At 39.3% G+C, this 17,753-nt stretch overlaps 1 protein-coding gene across 1 annotated transcript in view; it reads right to left on the bottom strand.

The window, feature by feature from the left end:
- LOC111333786 (uncharacterized) overlaps nucleotides 1–10,289 on the bottom strand; it is a 30,705-nt gene extending 20,416 nt beyond the window's left edge. Inside the window, exons 1-3 of the mRNA XM_088741351.1 lie at nucleotides 10,136–10,289; nucleotides 9,970–10,042; nucleotides 7,897–8,186 (exon numbers count right to left, since the gene is read on the bottom strand). Coding sequence (XP_088597477.1) covers nucleotides 7,897–8,186; nucleotides 9,970–10,042; nucleotides 10,136–10,138 — 366 coding nt within the window. The 5' untranslated portion in view covers nucleotides 10,139–10,289. The remainder of the gene's footprint in view (nucleotides 1–7,896; nucleotides 8,187–9,969; nucleotides 10,043–10,135) is intronic.
- Between the last annotated feature and the right edge of the window lie 7,464 nt (nucleotides 10,290–17,753).

The raw sequence follows: 17,753 nt of genomic DNA, 5'->3' as shown, positions 1-17,753 counted from the left end.
GCGCTTACCAACCCATGTGCTCAGTCGATGCTCAGGTTTGATGGCAACCTCGTTCCCAGGGTCTTGTGGGTAATTTCCAAGATGGCGGGTCGACCCGCCATCTGCCATCCACCCCCCCTTTTGAAATCCTGGATCCGCCCCTGGGATAGCATCCTTATTGTAAAGTACGGAAACCTGTGTGAGCTTTTTCCGCCGCCATTTTATCACAAATGGATTTAAGTGATGTTTATACGAGGGAAGCGTACGTTTTTAAGTGATTAACCACGATATATGTAATAACACCTACCGATTAACCTGTTAAAAAGACGGTACCGAACTTTTTGCGCTCACAACTCGCGCGCGTGTGCTTTGAGATTATGTAATTTAAAATGTCGTCAACAAATCACGCAGACCTTTTTTTTGACGCGTGCAAGTTTCTTTAAGGGTGACTTGAAAGTTTCGAGTTTTTCGAGTGGCTATTTGTTTGACGGTCGTTGGTATTTACCGTATTTACCGTGAGTTTGCCGTTTACCGTTTACCGTGTTACGAATAAACGTGTTTCTTCGATTTTCGTTTCGACTCCGAACATAACCTCTAACCTTGTTTATTGTGAAATTCACATCGCGCAAAGACATCGTCTAAAAACATTACATAAATAAACAAGAATTAACTCCACAGTCTTATAAGCTGTATTTAGGATTGCACAGCCTGTTTTTATACTTGTTAACGTTTTGGATAAACAAATTAATGCGGCTGAAAATATACGAAGAGATCGGTAGGTCGAATTCCAGTTCGCTTCGAAAAAATCTAAAGCTTTTTGAGCTGCCACTCTGTTAAGTGTGCGCTCTTTAATAATGAAGCTTAATGAGAAATCGTCATTATCGCAGACATGTGCCAGGTCTAGGGAGCGAGACCAGAAGAGTCATATTACATCTCATGATTGACTAAATGATATGTAATTAATACGACTACGCGACATCTCTCTTCCTACAAAAGAAAAAAAAAACCTTGAACATGAAAACGATACATAATTCTGGAAGATATGATATTGCCATAACAGTAACAAATAAAGTAAGTGTCTCAACAAAAAGTGTCTTCGAAATGTCAGGAATGTGCCGAATGCCATTATGGCTGGCTAGTACCTAATAAAGTCTTTCAAGTAAGCAGGCCCCCGTCTGGCTCTTACTGGCCTTGGTGGAATATCCTTGATCCTTTACTTAGCATTTACTTCAGGCTTTGGTCAGTTTCTGCTTCGTTTTCAGTGTCTTGTGCTGGTGAAGCCTCTTCCAATGAGTTAAGGACAGCTCGAACATCTACTCTGTTTTGCCTGTAGGTGGCTTTATCTGTCTCAACCTGCTATGATCTCTCATCCAGGTTTTATTCACCAAAGCCATCCTCCATGACTTTTTCCAAGTATCATTGGTCTCATTTGGACTTTTTCGCCTTCGTCAAGGGGTTGCAGATCCCTTGCACCGCGGTTGTGATGATATGCTCGTCTGAAATGCATAAAATTCTGTTTGAATCGACGTGGTTCGGCTTGCGAAGTTCTGCCGTCGTTGGTCATCATCTACCGTTGCATGCACGATCTACTGTCGTTTCTGCTCAGATATGGGGAGGAACATGACAGCACTGATGTCGTGTAACTCGCCCTGTGTGTCGCCGCTTTCAGGAAAGTATGCTCGGCTAAGCGTGTCAGGTACATTTGAGGAGCGGGTTTGTAGACAAACGTCATGTCGAGTTTCTGAAAACAATCCCTATGTCCTCACGGACTGTTAATAGGCCATCCACGCGAACAGGCTTGGTTCAGCCATTTCTGGAAAATCTCCGATAAAACACGGATGTCAAAAGTAAGTCGTTTCCAAAAGTGTCGATCAAAAGGTGTGAGGTGTGTCAAAAGAGGTACGTTTGTAGGACTAGTAGTCTAGAGCCACGTGCCAGTAGCCATTTAGAGCGTCAACCTTAGTGAATATACAAGCTTTTACCAGACGGGGAAAGATAGAATAAATTAATAACAAATTTATTTAAGTTTCAAATGTATTTAGCTGTACAAGCAGAAGCTAATTGATGTCTTCAATCACATGTATAGGATAATGCTCACAACAAATTAAAGTAGGCTCATTGACTGGTGCAATGAGACCTGAGTTTGTGAGTCGCTCCAGTTCCTTTTTCAACTTTGGTTTAAGGGAAACTGGGACCCTCCTTGGAGGTGAGACTATAAGTGGTATGCTCGGATCAACTTCTAGGTGCTGCTGTCCTTGTAAGGTCCCTTGCTCACCGTGGAAGACAGCTTTATATTAAGCGAAGAGTGTCTCAGCTGTGATGGACTCTGACGGGTTTTCTGTGTCTGCATTAGCAATCCTTTTGAAGTTGTCACGCAAGATATTAATATGTCCCATGTGTTCACAAACCTTGGCTCCTGGCATCGGTGTTAAGTTACTTTCAGTACGATGAACTCCACGGAGTATTTCTTGTTGTTTTGTTGATTTCCGGTTTGACTTCGGAGTTGTACCACATTTGTAACACTTACGCTGTCGATGACGGTATTCACCTTGAATGTCACGTCTACGGTCGTACCGCAGTCAACATGAAACTTCACGGGTTGGTTGCTGATGATTTTTGCCTGATTCACCTTTATGTGTAGAAGCTTTGTACACGTCTTCCGATTTGGCGTTTCGATTTTCTACCGTCTTGATTTGCGTTTCAGAGGCTTTATCATTGCAATTGAATTGAATTGAATTGAATTGAATTGAATCTTTATTAAGGCATAAGATAAATAATCACATATCCTATGTTACAACATTAAAAGAAGCTATATATATAAATTACAGAGAAAGTCAAGATAAAAATTATAAGACTAGATTATGTTTAAAAATTAAGCGGTTGACAAACGTGTTTTTGAACCTATCAGTGTTTATTTTAGGATGGTGACTTGTCTCTTTCCTCAGATTGTACTTGGTTGATTTCTTTTTTGGCATTATAGCTCTTAAAGGGTGTATTGTATTATTAAAAACATTGTTGAAGATACGTGTGTCTTGTTGATCTAACAATTCATAGACATTAATGTGGTCGGATGTATACTTGCGCTTATAACATCGATCTAAGAAACATTGGATTGTTGTTAATTCGGAATTTACAGCGCCAAATACGGACAGCCCGTATAATATATTTGGTAGAACCAGATTTAGAAACAGATGGTCTACTTCGGCCTGATTGTACCCTTCTTTCCTTAAAGATCTTAAAATGAACAGGCACTTGTTTTCTTTGATTAGTTTCTCCCGAATATGTGTTATAAACCTACTATCTTCCTGAAATGTCACCCCTAAAATAGTAAGCTCTTTTGTCTGTGGTATTCCAGACACAATCGGAAACTCTATTGTACAACCTTTCTTGCGGAAAATGATTTCCTTGCACTTAGATGGATTGCTACTCATACCATTACTTCTAGACCACTGGGAAAACTGATTAATCAGTGCGATAGAATTGTCATTATCATCTATCACAGGCGAGATAATGGTTGTATCATCTGCATATTTTACCAACACGCTCTTATTGTCCAAGTGTATCTCTAAATCACTGAGAAAGACATTGAACAAGTGCGGTCCGCTGACACTTCCTTGGGTGGTACCTTTGTTGACACTTTTCCATTTACCAATAAACCCATTTCTAATGACTCTCTGCTGCCTGTCTTCCAAAAAGCTTAGATACCAGTTAACTATATAAGGGTTTAGGGGAAGTTGCTTCAATTTGTGTGAGAGGAGATCGTGTTTCACACTGTCAAAAGCCTTGTTGAAATCCATAGCAAATAGGCGTACCGCTTTGCACTCTGGGATATCAAGATATTGATTGACAGTATGTTGGGTAGTCAGTAGAGCATTGGTACAGCTCCCTCCTTCTATGTATGCAAACTGTGAGATCCCAGAATGTTCATCGAAGGTCTCCCTTGCGTGTGTTCCTATAACAGCTTTCTCAAAGGACCTTGAGATGACAGGTGTCACATTTATTCCGCGAAAGTCTGATATTCCCTTAGGTAGATCAACCTTCAGCACGTTTCTAGACATTTTCAAGGTCGAGTTTAGGGTGTCGTAAAAGACTCTTTCGTGTATTGTTGTTCTGCATTCTCAAGACAATCCAGTCACGTGTGGGTGTGTCATGAAGACATGAGCAGAAGTTGCATGACTGGGCCAATATCTTCAGGGTAGCCAAGTACGAGTCAATCGACCCGCCGACTCCTTGATTTCTTCTATTAAAGAGAAACCCCCCGTAAGTCTCGGTTTTCTCGCCGATCGCATACTTGTCAAAAGCTTCTACGATGGCTTCAAAAGTTTCGTTGGTCCTCTGGTGTAATGTCAAAACTATTGTAGGTCTTCCTTGCTTCATTGCCGACAAAATAAAGAAAAAAGGGCGACTTTACATTCTTCAGGATGATTGTCATTTTGGGTTATTATCGCATAATTTTTCCAGTGTTGTTTGTTGACTTTCCAGTTCTCAGCTTTGCTCTTTGGAGTCAAGTCCAATCTTGTGGTAGGTTGTAATCCTTGGAGTGTTTGCGATATTTCTGGCATTGGTGTTCCCCGCTGTGTTCGGTGTTGAGGCCTCTTCGTTATCAGACATTTTGCTTACCGTTCCTTCGGCTCAAAGGTTCATGTAAACCGCTGCCACCATGTTAAGCGTACGCTCTCTAATATTAAGAAATCGCCACAATCATAGACATGTATGAGGGAGCGAGACCTGAAGATTCATATCACATACCTGAAATGATTAACTGGATTATACGTACTCGAATACGTGACACACCTCGCACTTTAAACCATGTGAGCACGGCGCCTCGTTTTGGCGCCTTATTTCGGCACTAGTTCTTTTGAAAAAAGGAAAAGTCAAATAGACAGCTCCTCTCGGCGCTTACGTGACCGTCGGACGGGGAAGCGTTTTATACAATCGATCTCAAGCCTGATCTCAAGTAAGTTTTTGAAAAACCTTTTACTAACGGTGAGATCAAATTCAGAGATATATTTCTCCTGAATTTAATCTTGATATCCTCTATTCTTTAGGCGTATTTTGAAACTCTGTGAGTTTTTACTAAACACGGAGCATTAAGAATTTAATCTTAGAAGGCGTAGAGCTTCTTCTTTTACTAATCCTTTCTTTGCGACTGATTAATGACACGAATAAAATTTAAGGTAATCAAAGATCTTCGTCTCTTTGTAATGCGTTTGGACGTCAAGCGTCGATTCCCTGTAAACCTCTCGTTTTCGTACACTTTTGTGTCCTAGAATATAATTTGTGAGTCTGATATCTCAGCCGTGATTAGTGATTGTATCGTGGTACAGAATGAAGCAGTTTGCGCGTCTTACAAATTCTTTTATTTTGTCTTTGGTTCTGTTCCACAGATAGAAAACGTCGTTAATACACCTCTTCCTTAGTAGCGATTTATTTTTCCACTAGGCGATAATACCCTTTTCCTATTTTTGCCATGAAATTGTACTGGCAAAAGCCACTGCCTTTGGGGTATTCTTTGCCGCTTCCATTCGGTTTTTGAGAAAAATTAGCGAGTTCCTGGATAATAGCAACAACAATGGCGCGCAAAGCACACTGGTTGAGCGTGGCCCTTTAAACTCGTTTAGCGTTGTGATCTTTAAAAAAGATGTTATCGGTCCTAGATACTCACGTTTCGCAAGCATAAGTCATCAAACTAGAATGACTGAGAAACCCAAATAAATGTAAATAAGTAAATGACAATTTATATAGCGCCCTATCCAAAAGCTTTAAGGCGCTTCACAATCAAAGTAGAGAGTAAAAATAATAATGAAGCATAATCCTTAATTAAAATAACGCTTAAAAAGATAAGTTTTAAGATTACGCTTAAAAGCCTTAAGATCTCTACTACATTTTGTGGTTTCAGGAATGTCATTCCCCAGCTTAGGTGCAGAGACAGAAACTGAGGCGCGATCGCCGTAAGATTTCAACTTGGAGCGAGGAATCACTAACAAGTTCCTACTCGATGATTGTAAAGACCAAGTAGGCTTATAAGTTTCTAACAAGTCACTGATATAACTAGGGCATAAATTAATTAAAGCTTAAAAGTAAAAAAATAAGATTGAAAAGTAATCTTCTACTCCACGGGGAGCCAGTGCAGTTCCCCTAGTAAAGGAGTAACGTGATCATGCTTGCGACCACATAAGATTAACCGTGCCGCACAATTCTGGGCTAATTGCAATTTATGAACGAAGTGTTTCGGAAGACCATAAAACAGAGAATTACAGTTGTCTAATCTGCATGTAGCGAAGGCGTGTACTAAAGCCTTAGCACTACTAACTGACAAAAACTTACTAATCCGAGAAATATCCTGGATGTGAAAAAATGCAGATTTACAAATAGCAGAAACTTGACCTTTCATATTTAACTTATTTTCAAAGATTACACCTATGTTCCTGGAAGAGGGCGAAGGCTGTATAACAGATCCATCAATCGCTGTAAAAGAAGGAAGCTGAGAATCCGACAGATTTCACGATCCAATGACTTAAAGCTCAGTCTCTTCACCGTTAAGTTTAAGAGTGTTCAATGACATCCAAGTTGCAATATCTTGTAGACAGGCTTCGATTCTCGTAGTAGTAACTAATGAAACCGAGTCAAGCGAAAATTAAACCTAACAGTCATCCGCGTAAAAACGGAAGTTCATATCATGCCTTCTTATAATGTCGCCGAGAGGAGACGTATAAAATAAATACAAAATCGGACCTAGAACAGATCCCTGGGGAACTCCAACCTCAGATCAGAGTGAGAGGAATTTGATCCATTTATGGTAACAAATTGACTTCGTTCTATGAGCAATAACTTAACCTTGCCCTTGAAACCAAACCGATTATTAAGTCTCTGAAGTAATAAACCATGGTCGATCGTGTCAAATGCCGCAGAAAGACCGAGCAGTAATTAAGATATCTAAGCAAAATGAGAAATATACCTTCTGTCTCTAACCGTTTCTTGTTTATATCAGTCATGGCTATATTTAGTGTGCTTACTGATCTCAGTGGGTACAGGGCTTGATCTATACATCGGCTTATTTGCAAATTTTAAAAAGTTCCGGTAAATGAATCGCTATAAAAACGAATTCGGGAAAATGAAGATTAAACCTACTCTACTTCTTGTCAAAATGCGATCCTCGACATTCAGAGGTTTCTTTACCATATTGTTATACCGCTATGAAGTATTTAGTTAAAATAGGGTAATATGGTCATTCGTTTATATTTAGCATTTAGTTCAGTAGTGCATAAATTCGAAGTTTGAAGTGATTTAGGTTTAAACCATCTTGACGAGTTTCCATTTGGTGACTAACTAGTTTGACCTCCACAACTGGGGGCGTTTTATGAAAGTATCTCAACAGAAGTCAGTTAGTAGATGAATTGATGAATTTACAAAGAAGCCCTTGATTGAAATTAAGGCCCTGTCTACAAGCAAGGAGGGTAACCCTTGTGCTAGGGTTACCCTAGCAGGCGGGTTAAAGATAGCCCGGGTTTACAAGCAAAATTTCACAGGTAGGTTTCCCCTTCCACCCGCGGGACAACTTTCCTATGCTTGGTAGCCGCACGCGTTGTTATCAATGTTCAAAGGGTCTGAGAACTAGTAAAAAGTTGTCCCGGGTAGGCGAGTTATCCCCAGCAGAGCGTTTACAAGGCAGCTAGGGTTACCCTGACGCTAGGTTAACCCTAGCGCTCAGCTAAGGTTACCCTAGTGCTAGGGTAACCCTAGCTGCCTCGTAAACACGTCCATGAAAAAAAAGAAGAAATGTGGGAGCGTTAGGGTAACCCTCCTGCCAGGGTAACCCTAGCACTAGGGTTACCCTACCTACTTGTAAACAGGGCCTAAGATGGCACTCGAAGGTACGTGAACAAGATGTGAAATTTAGTTTTGAACATAGCTTACCTTTGGTAGGCTTTGTCCCGGTTCTTTGTAATGAACAAAGGTAACGCCATCCTCGCTGTATAGAAGCTCGTAGTAGGTAACCCACTGAGGGTAGTCACTTCGTCCTTGTGTGGCAATCCCTGTCACAACTCTGAATTTTTTAAGATCCACCTGGAGCCACTGATTTACTGCCCATCCTCCCATGCTTCCACTTTTAACGTTCAGTCTTCCCAGAGCTGCTATATTTCCAGAGTCAGTGATCTGAGTGTCGCCTATCTGTCCGTTCTCCATACCCATTGCTTCTGAACACGCTTTACACAGGAAAAAAGAGAAATACATTTTGGGCAGGATGATTCAACCAATACTATTCACACGTGTCAAAAACCTTACTCAAAAAACTGCCCCCCTGAAAACCCAATAAAGATTTTGGTAACTTCGATAAACTTTCATTTAACTGTCATTTCATAAAAATACGGCTTTCAGTAAACTGTCATCATAAAATCAAATGACTTTCAGTAACCAGCCATCGTAAAATCGGTTATCTTTCCGTGAACCTCCTGCCTGAAATCAAATGAATGTCGCCATTGGAATATTACACTGTCCTAACAAACTCAACATACACAGATTCAACGTTTTCATATAAAAGTAGCAGAAAGCAATAAAGAATGAGATTAAAAGTTTAACTTACCTATAATTCAATGAGCACACAAAATTATCTCGTGGTTATAGCAGCCGAAGCAATTTTCACAGAATTTCTACAGGAAGGTTCTTTCAAACTTCCTTCACAAAATCACTTTTTCCCTCATATTCGTTGAGATATGCGATTTTCTAATGTACATGGGCTCAAAAAGTGTTCAGTTCAATAAAAAAAAACACTAGACACTCCCACGGCGTGTTTGGACCATGCAGTGATTATCATCAGTTGTGAGTGAGTTGGCAGTCCTGATTTATACTATTATAAAGTAAACAGCGTACACAAATCAAAAGCACGAGATATATTTACGAGCATATACATAGACCAAAGGCATAAGAATAATAATAAAGAAACCCCTAAAAAAGAACACAGACATAGTAATTATAGTGTGCTAGGAAATATGGCTTGAACGATAAAACTACGTCGGCTTGTTATGGCTGCGACCTAATCAGTGTACTTTCTGTTATGTTATACCATGTACTAAAAGTAATGGGGTGATTTGTCGTTTTAAAACGTAGAGGCATCCACAGCATGTCAAAACATGGGAGAAAATCACGCATGACCTTCGCTGCATGTCAACTGTAATTTGTTGAACAAAAGATAAAGATATGCATTCGAAGAACAGCAGATAAGACACATTGATTAAATTCCAATTATTATGCAATGATCCAGGCTTAACTAGTCTTATCAGTTTCAGTTTCGCATCCACCTTAGCCTGAGAATTCCCTTAAGGCGAATAAGTGCTTGTTTATATTAAGATCCTTACGTAAGGAAGGTTATTTTCAGGCGGAGTTAGATCACTTATTTTCAAGTATTGTGCTTCCTAGCATCACTTATGGGTTGTCGGTATATGGTGCTTCTGAGGCGGAGCTGACAGCAATGCAGTGTTTTTTGGATAGATGTTACAAACGTAAATATACATCTAAATCATTTTCTATCAAACACCTTCTGGAAAAGCACGATAGAAAAGTATTTCGTAAGGTATCTGGCATAGACTGACACCCTCTAAGGGGACTATTACCCGAGAAGAAAGTATCGACTTACAATTTATGGAATCGAACAAGTCATTATCCGAAAGTTAATACAAAATAGATTCAAGAAGCTTAATTTTTAAATACAATTTAGCTTTGTGAGCTTATAATTTAGATATATATATTTTTTTACTCAAATATTGTAACATAAGATATGTATTTTTTATCTTTTGAGGAAATAAAGACTACTACTACTACTACTACTACTACTACTTGTATCTTAGCCTGACGAAGGTCTTTCGACTGAAATTGTTCTCGGGGACTGCCTCGAAAACTGGTGGAGTTCGTGGAGTCATGAATTTGAAGAAGCTAGCCGATGATAATAGGCATTTATACGACGACTGTAAAGAAATCAAAGATATCACTTACAAGATGAGGACGAGCGGACAGGTATAGCAAGGAATAACAGAAGCAGCATAATCACTAGCATAGACGAGTGGGCCTAACATGGGAAAAAGAATAAATCAGTTTGAAGGAATTAGTTAGCTACAGATGTTCTATCTTAAAAAGCAAAGGAAAAAAAAGGTTACCATACCATTTGAACAGCCGTGGCTTTGTAAGCTTGGCCTTCCTGATCTTTCTTCAGTGGTAGAAGACGCAACTGCTCTCACTTGCTTCGGAGTGATTCTTTTGGCTTCGATTGAAAACGATATCCTTTTATTCTGCCGACAGCTTAAAGGAACTTGAAATCCTGATAATGTGCGTCGTGCTTCAAATACCTGAGAGTTGATGACAGTTTAACTAATTTTGCACAACTCGACGAAAGCTACGGATCGCACTGTTAATTTCTGAAATACCTCTGCGTAGAGGAAACATGAAAGGTGTTGTGATTGGTGATAAACACTGAAAATCGTGGCTCAGTAAATTTATACTTTGACTCCACGGAGACTTAAAAAATGGTAAATTCTTTGGATTATCACTTATTATTTACAATTGCAATGCAGAACCACTTCGGTGTAAAGCCATTCGTGATAAGGCGTAAGAACAAACATACCAACCAAAGCAGTTGACCTCTTAATCTTTAACCTATCCCGAGGCAAAAGATACTTTGAAAACATTAAAAGAAGGAATAAATCCAATAAATTCTTTCGATCGTTGCCAAAACTTGTTTCCAAATCCCCTGTAGTGAAGTGTTTTCATTATTTGCATTCGAGAACTTTGGATTGAGGAATATTGGATTACGATAACTTGTTGGATTACGATAACTTGTTGGAAATATCCACTGGAGAAATAACCAATTTATGAGAAATATTAGACTCGTTGAGGCGTCTACCTCCCCCTTCCCCCCTGCAGATGATTATTTCGAGATTATTTTACCTTAATTGAAGACAAGTTTGAATCATGCAGTTGAAAATTCAATTTCGAAGGAGCTTAAGTGCCCTTCGAATAACCTATCGTACGGAACTGTTTCGAGTGGACACAGTAAATAAATAGATAAATAAATAGATAAATGACTTCAAATCAAAAAATACGAGCTCATTAAGTTAACGACAATTAGGACATGGAAGAAGCAAGAAGACAATAGATAAATAGAGGCAATTAAACTACCAGGATAGCAAAACATGCATCATGATAAACGAACAAAAACAGTAACGAAAATGATGAAATCATGATGAACCGTCTCTGGTGCTTGTTAACCGGTGGGATCACTTTGTTAGACAGTAGACAGTGTTTACCAAACCACGGTGTTGACCTTAGTTTCGGGTGACACACGGCATATGGTATTTCGAGGACTGGACTGGACTGTACTGGACTGTACTGGACTGGACTGGACTAGTAAAACGCGGACTAGTAAAGCGCGGACTAGTAAAACGCGGACTAGTAAAACGCGGACTAGTAAAACGCAGACTAGTAAAACGCGGACTAGTAAAACGCGGACTAGTAAAACGCGGACTAGTAAAACGCGGACTAGTAAAACGACAACAACAAAAAAAACAATTTCATACGAAGACGATCATAAGACTTAATGGCAAGCCAATTTAATAACTGACAATCCCTGTTTGACCTTTAAGCTGCAAATGGGTTTGACATGCGCCAGATACAAACGAATTTATAAGTTTAGGCTAAGAAAGAATTTTATTCAGCACCAGTTCAAAATCCTAAAATACACTTTCGTCGTAAATTTCACGGCAGAAACGGAGGAATTCGATAAATAAAAGTCGCATTAAATCTCTTTCTGTCTAGGTAGAAAGAGTCTCATTGACTTCAGCTTTTCGGTGGAAGAAAAACCGATTTACACATGCCATTACGGAAAACAAACAAGCAGACTGACAACTCCAAAACACATATTTGCATTCACTTACAATTTGACTTTCCGTGAAATTTTAAAACGTAACAGAGGTAAATCTTCGGAGATTAATCGTCGTTGGAAATAAAAAATACTTTCCGTAAGATCTCTAACTGTTTTTCTTTTTACAAGAAAATCGTCGCATGATCATTTAACTCGTGTGTGTTTGTCATACCAGTACTGCTGTTTCTTCAAAAGCGCATGCTTCTTTCTTCTTTAATTGACAGGTGTCACATCGTGACAGTTACTTATCAAAAAATGTTTTAAAATTTGCTCGGAAGCCTTTTAATTACCTTTAGAAATAAAAGTGTTTCGGCGAAAGCTTTCTCTTTAATTTGAATAACGTTTGTTTTCTTTATAACTCACTCGCTATCAAATTGTTAAGTTCAAGGAGGATTTTCCCGTAATTAAACTCGTAATTGTAGCCCTAATTCATTCGGGCTCTTTTGGCAATCATTTAAGGAGACGCGAGCCGACAATTTTCGTTTTCTAATGCAACTGAGTCAAGACAATTTTAGGGGGGTCGCATTACAGTCAAGTTTTAATTTCACCGGATTTCGAAATTTTTTTAAATTTTTTTAACGGGAAAACAAAAAGGAAATTGACAACATTAATTAGGATCGCATTTCAAACGGGTTAAAATGGAGACGTCAATCACGTAGTCAATCTCACATCCGGCAAAAATATACATTCCCCCGAACTAACCATGCGGCTAAACAGAACACTTTGCATGGAGATTATGGTCCTTTTGTTTTCAGCTATTTAACAACAACAAAATCAAAGGTTTGCTTTTGTTTTGCTGATGGAGAGATGGAGAAATTGAGAAATGGAGAAATTTCCCGCTCTTTTTGGTTTTTATCTTTTTTCACACGCACGCACAAATGACAACTTTGTCGGCAACGGACGCGGGTCCTTTCGTTTCAAAAAAATTTGGCAAAATCGGTCAGCCCCACCCAGGCACACCGGCGTCTTTGATGATTTTTAGAAGTTTGAAACTTTTAGGAAACCGCAAAAATTGGGTAGCATTAGAAAATGCTTGTGTTGACAGAGTTTAATCCCTAGAGTAAACAATTCGGTCGTAATGCGACCCGAGCCTTAAAGAATCCAGGATGCTACACCAATTTTTGAACTGTTCAGAAATATAGGAACAGTTCAGAAGTTCCCATTACGGACCGACCTATGCTGGTGAATAACACTTTTATCTTTTTCTAACGCATAAAAACAATGATTGCTAAAAGAACCCGAATGATTTAGGGCTACAATTACGAGTTTAATTACGGGAAAATCCTCCTTGAACTTCACAATTTGATGGCGAGTGAGTTATAAAGAAAACAAGCGTTATTCAAGTTAAAGAGAATGTTTTCGCCGAAACATTTTTTTGATAAGCAACTGTCACGATGTGACCCCTGTCAATCAGAGAAGAAAGAAGCATGCGCTTTTGAAGAAACAGCAGTACTGGTATGACAAACACACACGAGTTAAATGATCATGCGACGATTTTCTTGTAAAAAGAAAAACAGTTAGAGATCTTACGGAAAGTATTTTTTATTTCCAACGACGATTAATCTTCGAAGATTTACCTCTGTTCCGTTTTAAAATTTCACGGAAAGTCAAATTGTAAGTGAATGCAAATATGTGTTTTGGAGTTGTCAGTCTGCTTGTTTGTTTTCCGTAATGGCGTGTGTAAATCGGTTTTTCTTCCACCGAAAAGCTGAAGTCAATGAGACTCTTTCTACCTAGACAGAAAGAGATTTAATGCGACTTTTATTCCTCCGTTTCTGCCGTGAAATTTACGACGAAAGTGTATTTTAGGATTTTGAACTGGTGCTGAATAAAATTCTTTCTTAGCCTAAACTCATAAATTCGTTTGTATCTGGCGCATGTCAAACCCATTTGCAGCTTAAAGGTCAAACAGGGATTGTCACTTACTAAATTGGCTTGCCATAAAGTCTTATGATCGCCTTCGTATGAAATTGTTTTTTTTTGTTGTTGTCGTTTTACTAGTCCGCGTTTTACTAGTCCACGTTTTACTAGTCCGCGTTTTACTAGTCCACGTTTTACTAGTTTACTAGTCTACGTTTTACTAGTCCGCGCTTTACCAGTCCGCGTTTTACTAGTCCAGTCCAGTCCAGTCCAGTCCAGTCCAGTCCAGTCCAGTCCTCGAAATACCATATGCCGTGACACACCGGCTGCACTGCAGATTATCACAACTGCCAACAGCTTTGCAGACGGCTGAGGGATTCGTTTGTGAGGCAATGAAATTAAGGCTAGCCTTTCGGTTAAATGAATCTTTTCATTTCCCTTTTCATTTCAAAACTGTAAGTTGAAATTCAGGAAAAAGATATTCAAATAATCTTAAAAATGTCAGCGATTTCAGCAGAATTTTTATGTCCGTCATCAGATTCTATTACTAAAAGGACACTGTAATGGCATCTTCGTATCAGCTCGCGCTCCTGAGTAACGATCTCAATTTTATTCCTTCTTCGTACGCCGATAGTACTGCAAAGATGATGAACTGATGACGATCTTGAGTTATTTAAGACTCCATTTAAAGTAGCCTGGTTACTACAGGACTATTGGAACACTGGGTAGTCAGTGACACTGATAGTTTTAAAAGGTCACCTTAAGTCTATCTGTTTGACACAGTACTTTATGTTTTTGACACAGTGACTCAAAAATTAAACCTTGACGAGTAAAAATCAGTGAACAGAATATATGATAGACGGAGCAATGCAGGCAAGTTATTTAAGAGTTTCTGGCAAAAACTGCATTTTTCCCATTCCGATTCCCTGTTAATTTCTTTAGCGAAGGGTTAGTCTAATGAGAAATATACACAGCAACTTAGTTATGAGTTACCCTTTCACCATTTTTTGTCATCTCTAATGTATGACTAAGACAGATCTTTCTTTAACCTTTTAAAACCATTCCGATAAAAGCCACGGAAGAGAAGAATGAATCGTTATTGCATAATAATTGTGATTTTTTTGTGTTCTTTATCAGTTTGAGTTCATCTTGTGGGTCACGTCTCACTCACCATTGTCATCGTGTGAGTATTCACATATATTGAGTTTCTAATCAATGATCAGGATTTAAGCTGTTTATTTGCCTTGTAGCCATTTATAGCTTCTGATGGACTGTTATCTTCCTTGGATGTGCACAAAAATTGTTATTGATTTTGGCCCAGAATTTTCACTATTTCGCTTCATTTGTTTTGCTTCTCACGACAGTTTTGATTTCATTGGTTCTTTGTCTCTGCAATTGATGGTTTCGTGTGTTAGTGTTTGAGTTTGTGTTCGAAGACAATTTTTTAACCTCAACGGTCACAAGGCTCAGATTTTGAGCCCCACAGAAAGAAGAGACTGGAGTGAATATGAAAGTAAATTAGACTCGTAGATCTATGGTGCGTCAGTATATCTAAGAAATTCAAGAGCTGCACTATGGAAATAAATTATCAGTTCTCCCCAGCAGTCTGGCCAGTTCTACACAGCTCTAGCAAAGCCACCAATCATTCCGTTAATTTCCGAAATTCTAACGAGTAAAGCAAATAAATATGAGGGTGGTGTGAAGATTGGGGACAAGTTGACTGAGTGACTCCGTAAATTTAGAGCTGAGTCTACAGAGATTTTCTGGAGGTAAAGTTGTTTAATCATGACTTGGTTTTTATGCAATGCAGAACTACCTCTTTCGGAGGCTATCTTCCGGCTATCTTCAGTGCAACGCAATTTGTGATCCGGAGTGGAGTCAAAACATATCAAATTAAGCAGTTGACCTCTCAAACTTTCTCCAATCCCCTAGGCAAAAAATACTTTGAAAACAATTTCAAGAAAACATAATTAATCATGGCTGTCACTAATTTTTCAAGTAGGCGGAGAAATCAGAAAAGTAGACGGGAGACAAACATTCACTAGTGTGACTGTCAATGAGACAGGGTAGGATAGGAAGATAAAGGTTTTGGGAAACAACACAAAATTTTTATTTTAATGCAACTTTAATATGGAGTAAGTTAAATGCCACTACTGTCCCCTTTGTCAATGGCATTGGGATGACTCTCACAAGTTTTCTAAGTCATTTTCCATTCTTATAAGCTTTTATCATTACAAAAAAAGGGCTGCAACGAACTCAAACTCAACTCTTTAAAATTGATAACTATGAGCTACTGTACATCACTTCCACAAGTAAATTCTGAAATGTCTTGCTTAATAGTCAGTGAGTACAAAGACCACACTGTTCTAAACGCTAATACGTTTTTGACTGTCTGTGTCTAGAAATGCTTTATGCAAAAACATTCATAATAACTTAGCTTTACCGTAGATTCTACATGGGATCATTTAACAGTCAGTTAAGTGCAAGATCTCAGCCACAAGCTAGTTACGCCGCATTCACATTTGGGCTTCGACACCGGTGGACGTACTTTATGAGAACACTGCCGGATATTGAGAAGCTACTGCAGCCTTTAGAGCAATCAATCTCGGATGTACTTATACCGTCGCTCATAGAAGATAACTGTTCTGAGGAAGAGCGTAGTCTGGTAGTATTACCGGTGCGTATGGAAGACCTTGAGCTCATTAATCCATCTCATACTGCGGATGCGGAGTATTCAGCGTCTGTTAGGTTAAGCGCTCCACTTGTAACCAAAGTAGAGGCGCAATCCCACGAGACCCCAGAAGAGGCTAAGGTACAACGACTGGTATACGTCACCCGGAAAGAAAAGGATGATAGACTAAAAGATAAGCTCGATGAGGTGAAGGCCTTATTACCAGACAAGACACAGAGAGCCGTAGACCTGGCCTGTGAAAAAGGTGCATCCAACTGGCTTACAGTTATTCCTCTCAAAGACATGGATTTTGATCTCAACAAGCGGGAATTTCGGGACGCTGTGAGGCTTTAATATGATTGGCCAATACCCGATAATCCATCAGTATGCGTTTGTGGGAGCTTGTTTACAGTGGATCACGCGATGATCTGCCAGCGTGGAGGCTTAGTCATTCAGCGTCACAATGAAATACGCGATCTACAGGCCGAGCTGCTCGACATGGTTTGTTACGATGTGCAGGTGGAACCGGCTTTACAACCTATTACAAGCGAAGAATTTCCCAGAGGGACTAATCAAGCCCCTGACGCACGCCTCGACGTCCACTGTAGGGGTTTCTGGGAGCAACAGCGGGCTGTCTTTTTTCGGTACAAGGGTGAGTCACCCCAATACAGACTCATACAGAGATCTTAGCCCCAAGGAGATTTACAGGATTCATGAAAATGAGAAGAAGCGAAAATACAACTCCCGTGTAACAGAAGTAGAGCAAGGCACTTTCACCCCACTGGTATCTACAACGACGGGGGGGGGGGGGGATGGCTGACGAATGCCTGAGGTATCGCTCAAGATTAGCCGAGCTATTATCAGCAAAAAAGCAAGAGGGTTATGCCACAACAATTTCATGGGTCAGAGCGAAAGTGTCATATGCAATTTTGCGGAGCGCGCTCTATGTCTAAGGAGATCAAGAACCCCGAGAAGGAGGAACTTAGACATTAAAGACAGGGATCTGGAAGTAGAGAAGGGTCGAGCAAGACTTCCTTAAACTTATCAGTTATAGATTATTTTCATTATTTTTATAGTAAATTTTTCTCATTATTCTTTTGCGTTGAACTTTTGAAGACTTTGCATTTCCTTTGTCAAGAGACTTAAAATAAGATATAGACTACCTAAACAGCACACTATAATTTTAGTATTCATAGCGATATAATTATGTAGTTTAGGTTAGTGATATTTTTCCTCAAAAGGAGAATTGTAACTTGCAAGATTTTCTTTTGTACACTTTCATGTTAGATTCAATAAAGGTTATTTCTCGTTTATTTAACAGTCAGTCACTCA

The sequence above is a fragment of the Stylophora pistillata genome, chromosome 12, assembly GCF_964205215.1.
Source record: "Stylophora pistillata chromosome 12, jaStyPist1.2, whole genome shotgun sequence".
Taxonomy (NCBI): Eukaryota; Metazoa; Cnidaria; class Anthozoa; order Scleractinia; family Pocilloporidae; genus Stylophora; species Stylophora pistillata.
The sequence above is the reverse complement of the archived record's forward strand: the minus strand, read 5'-3'. Positions and strand labels throughout refer to the sequence as shown.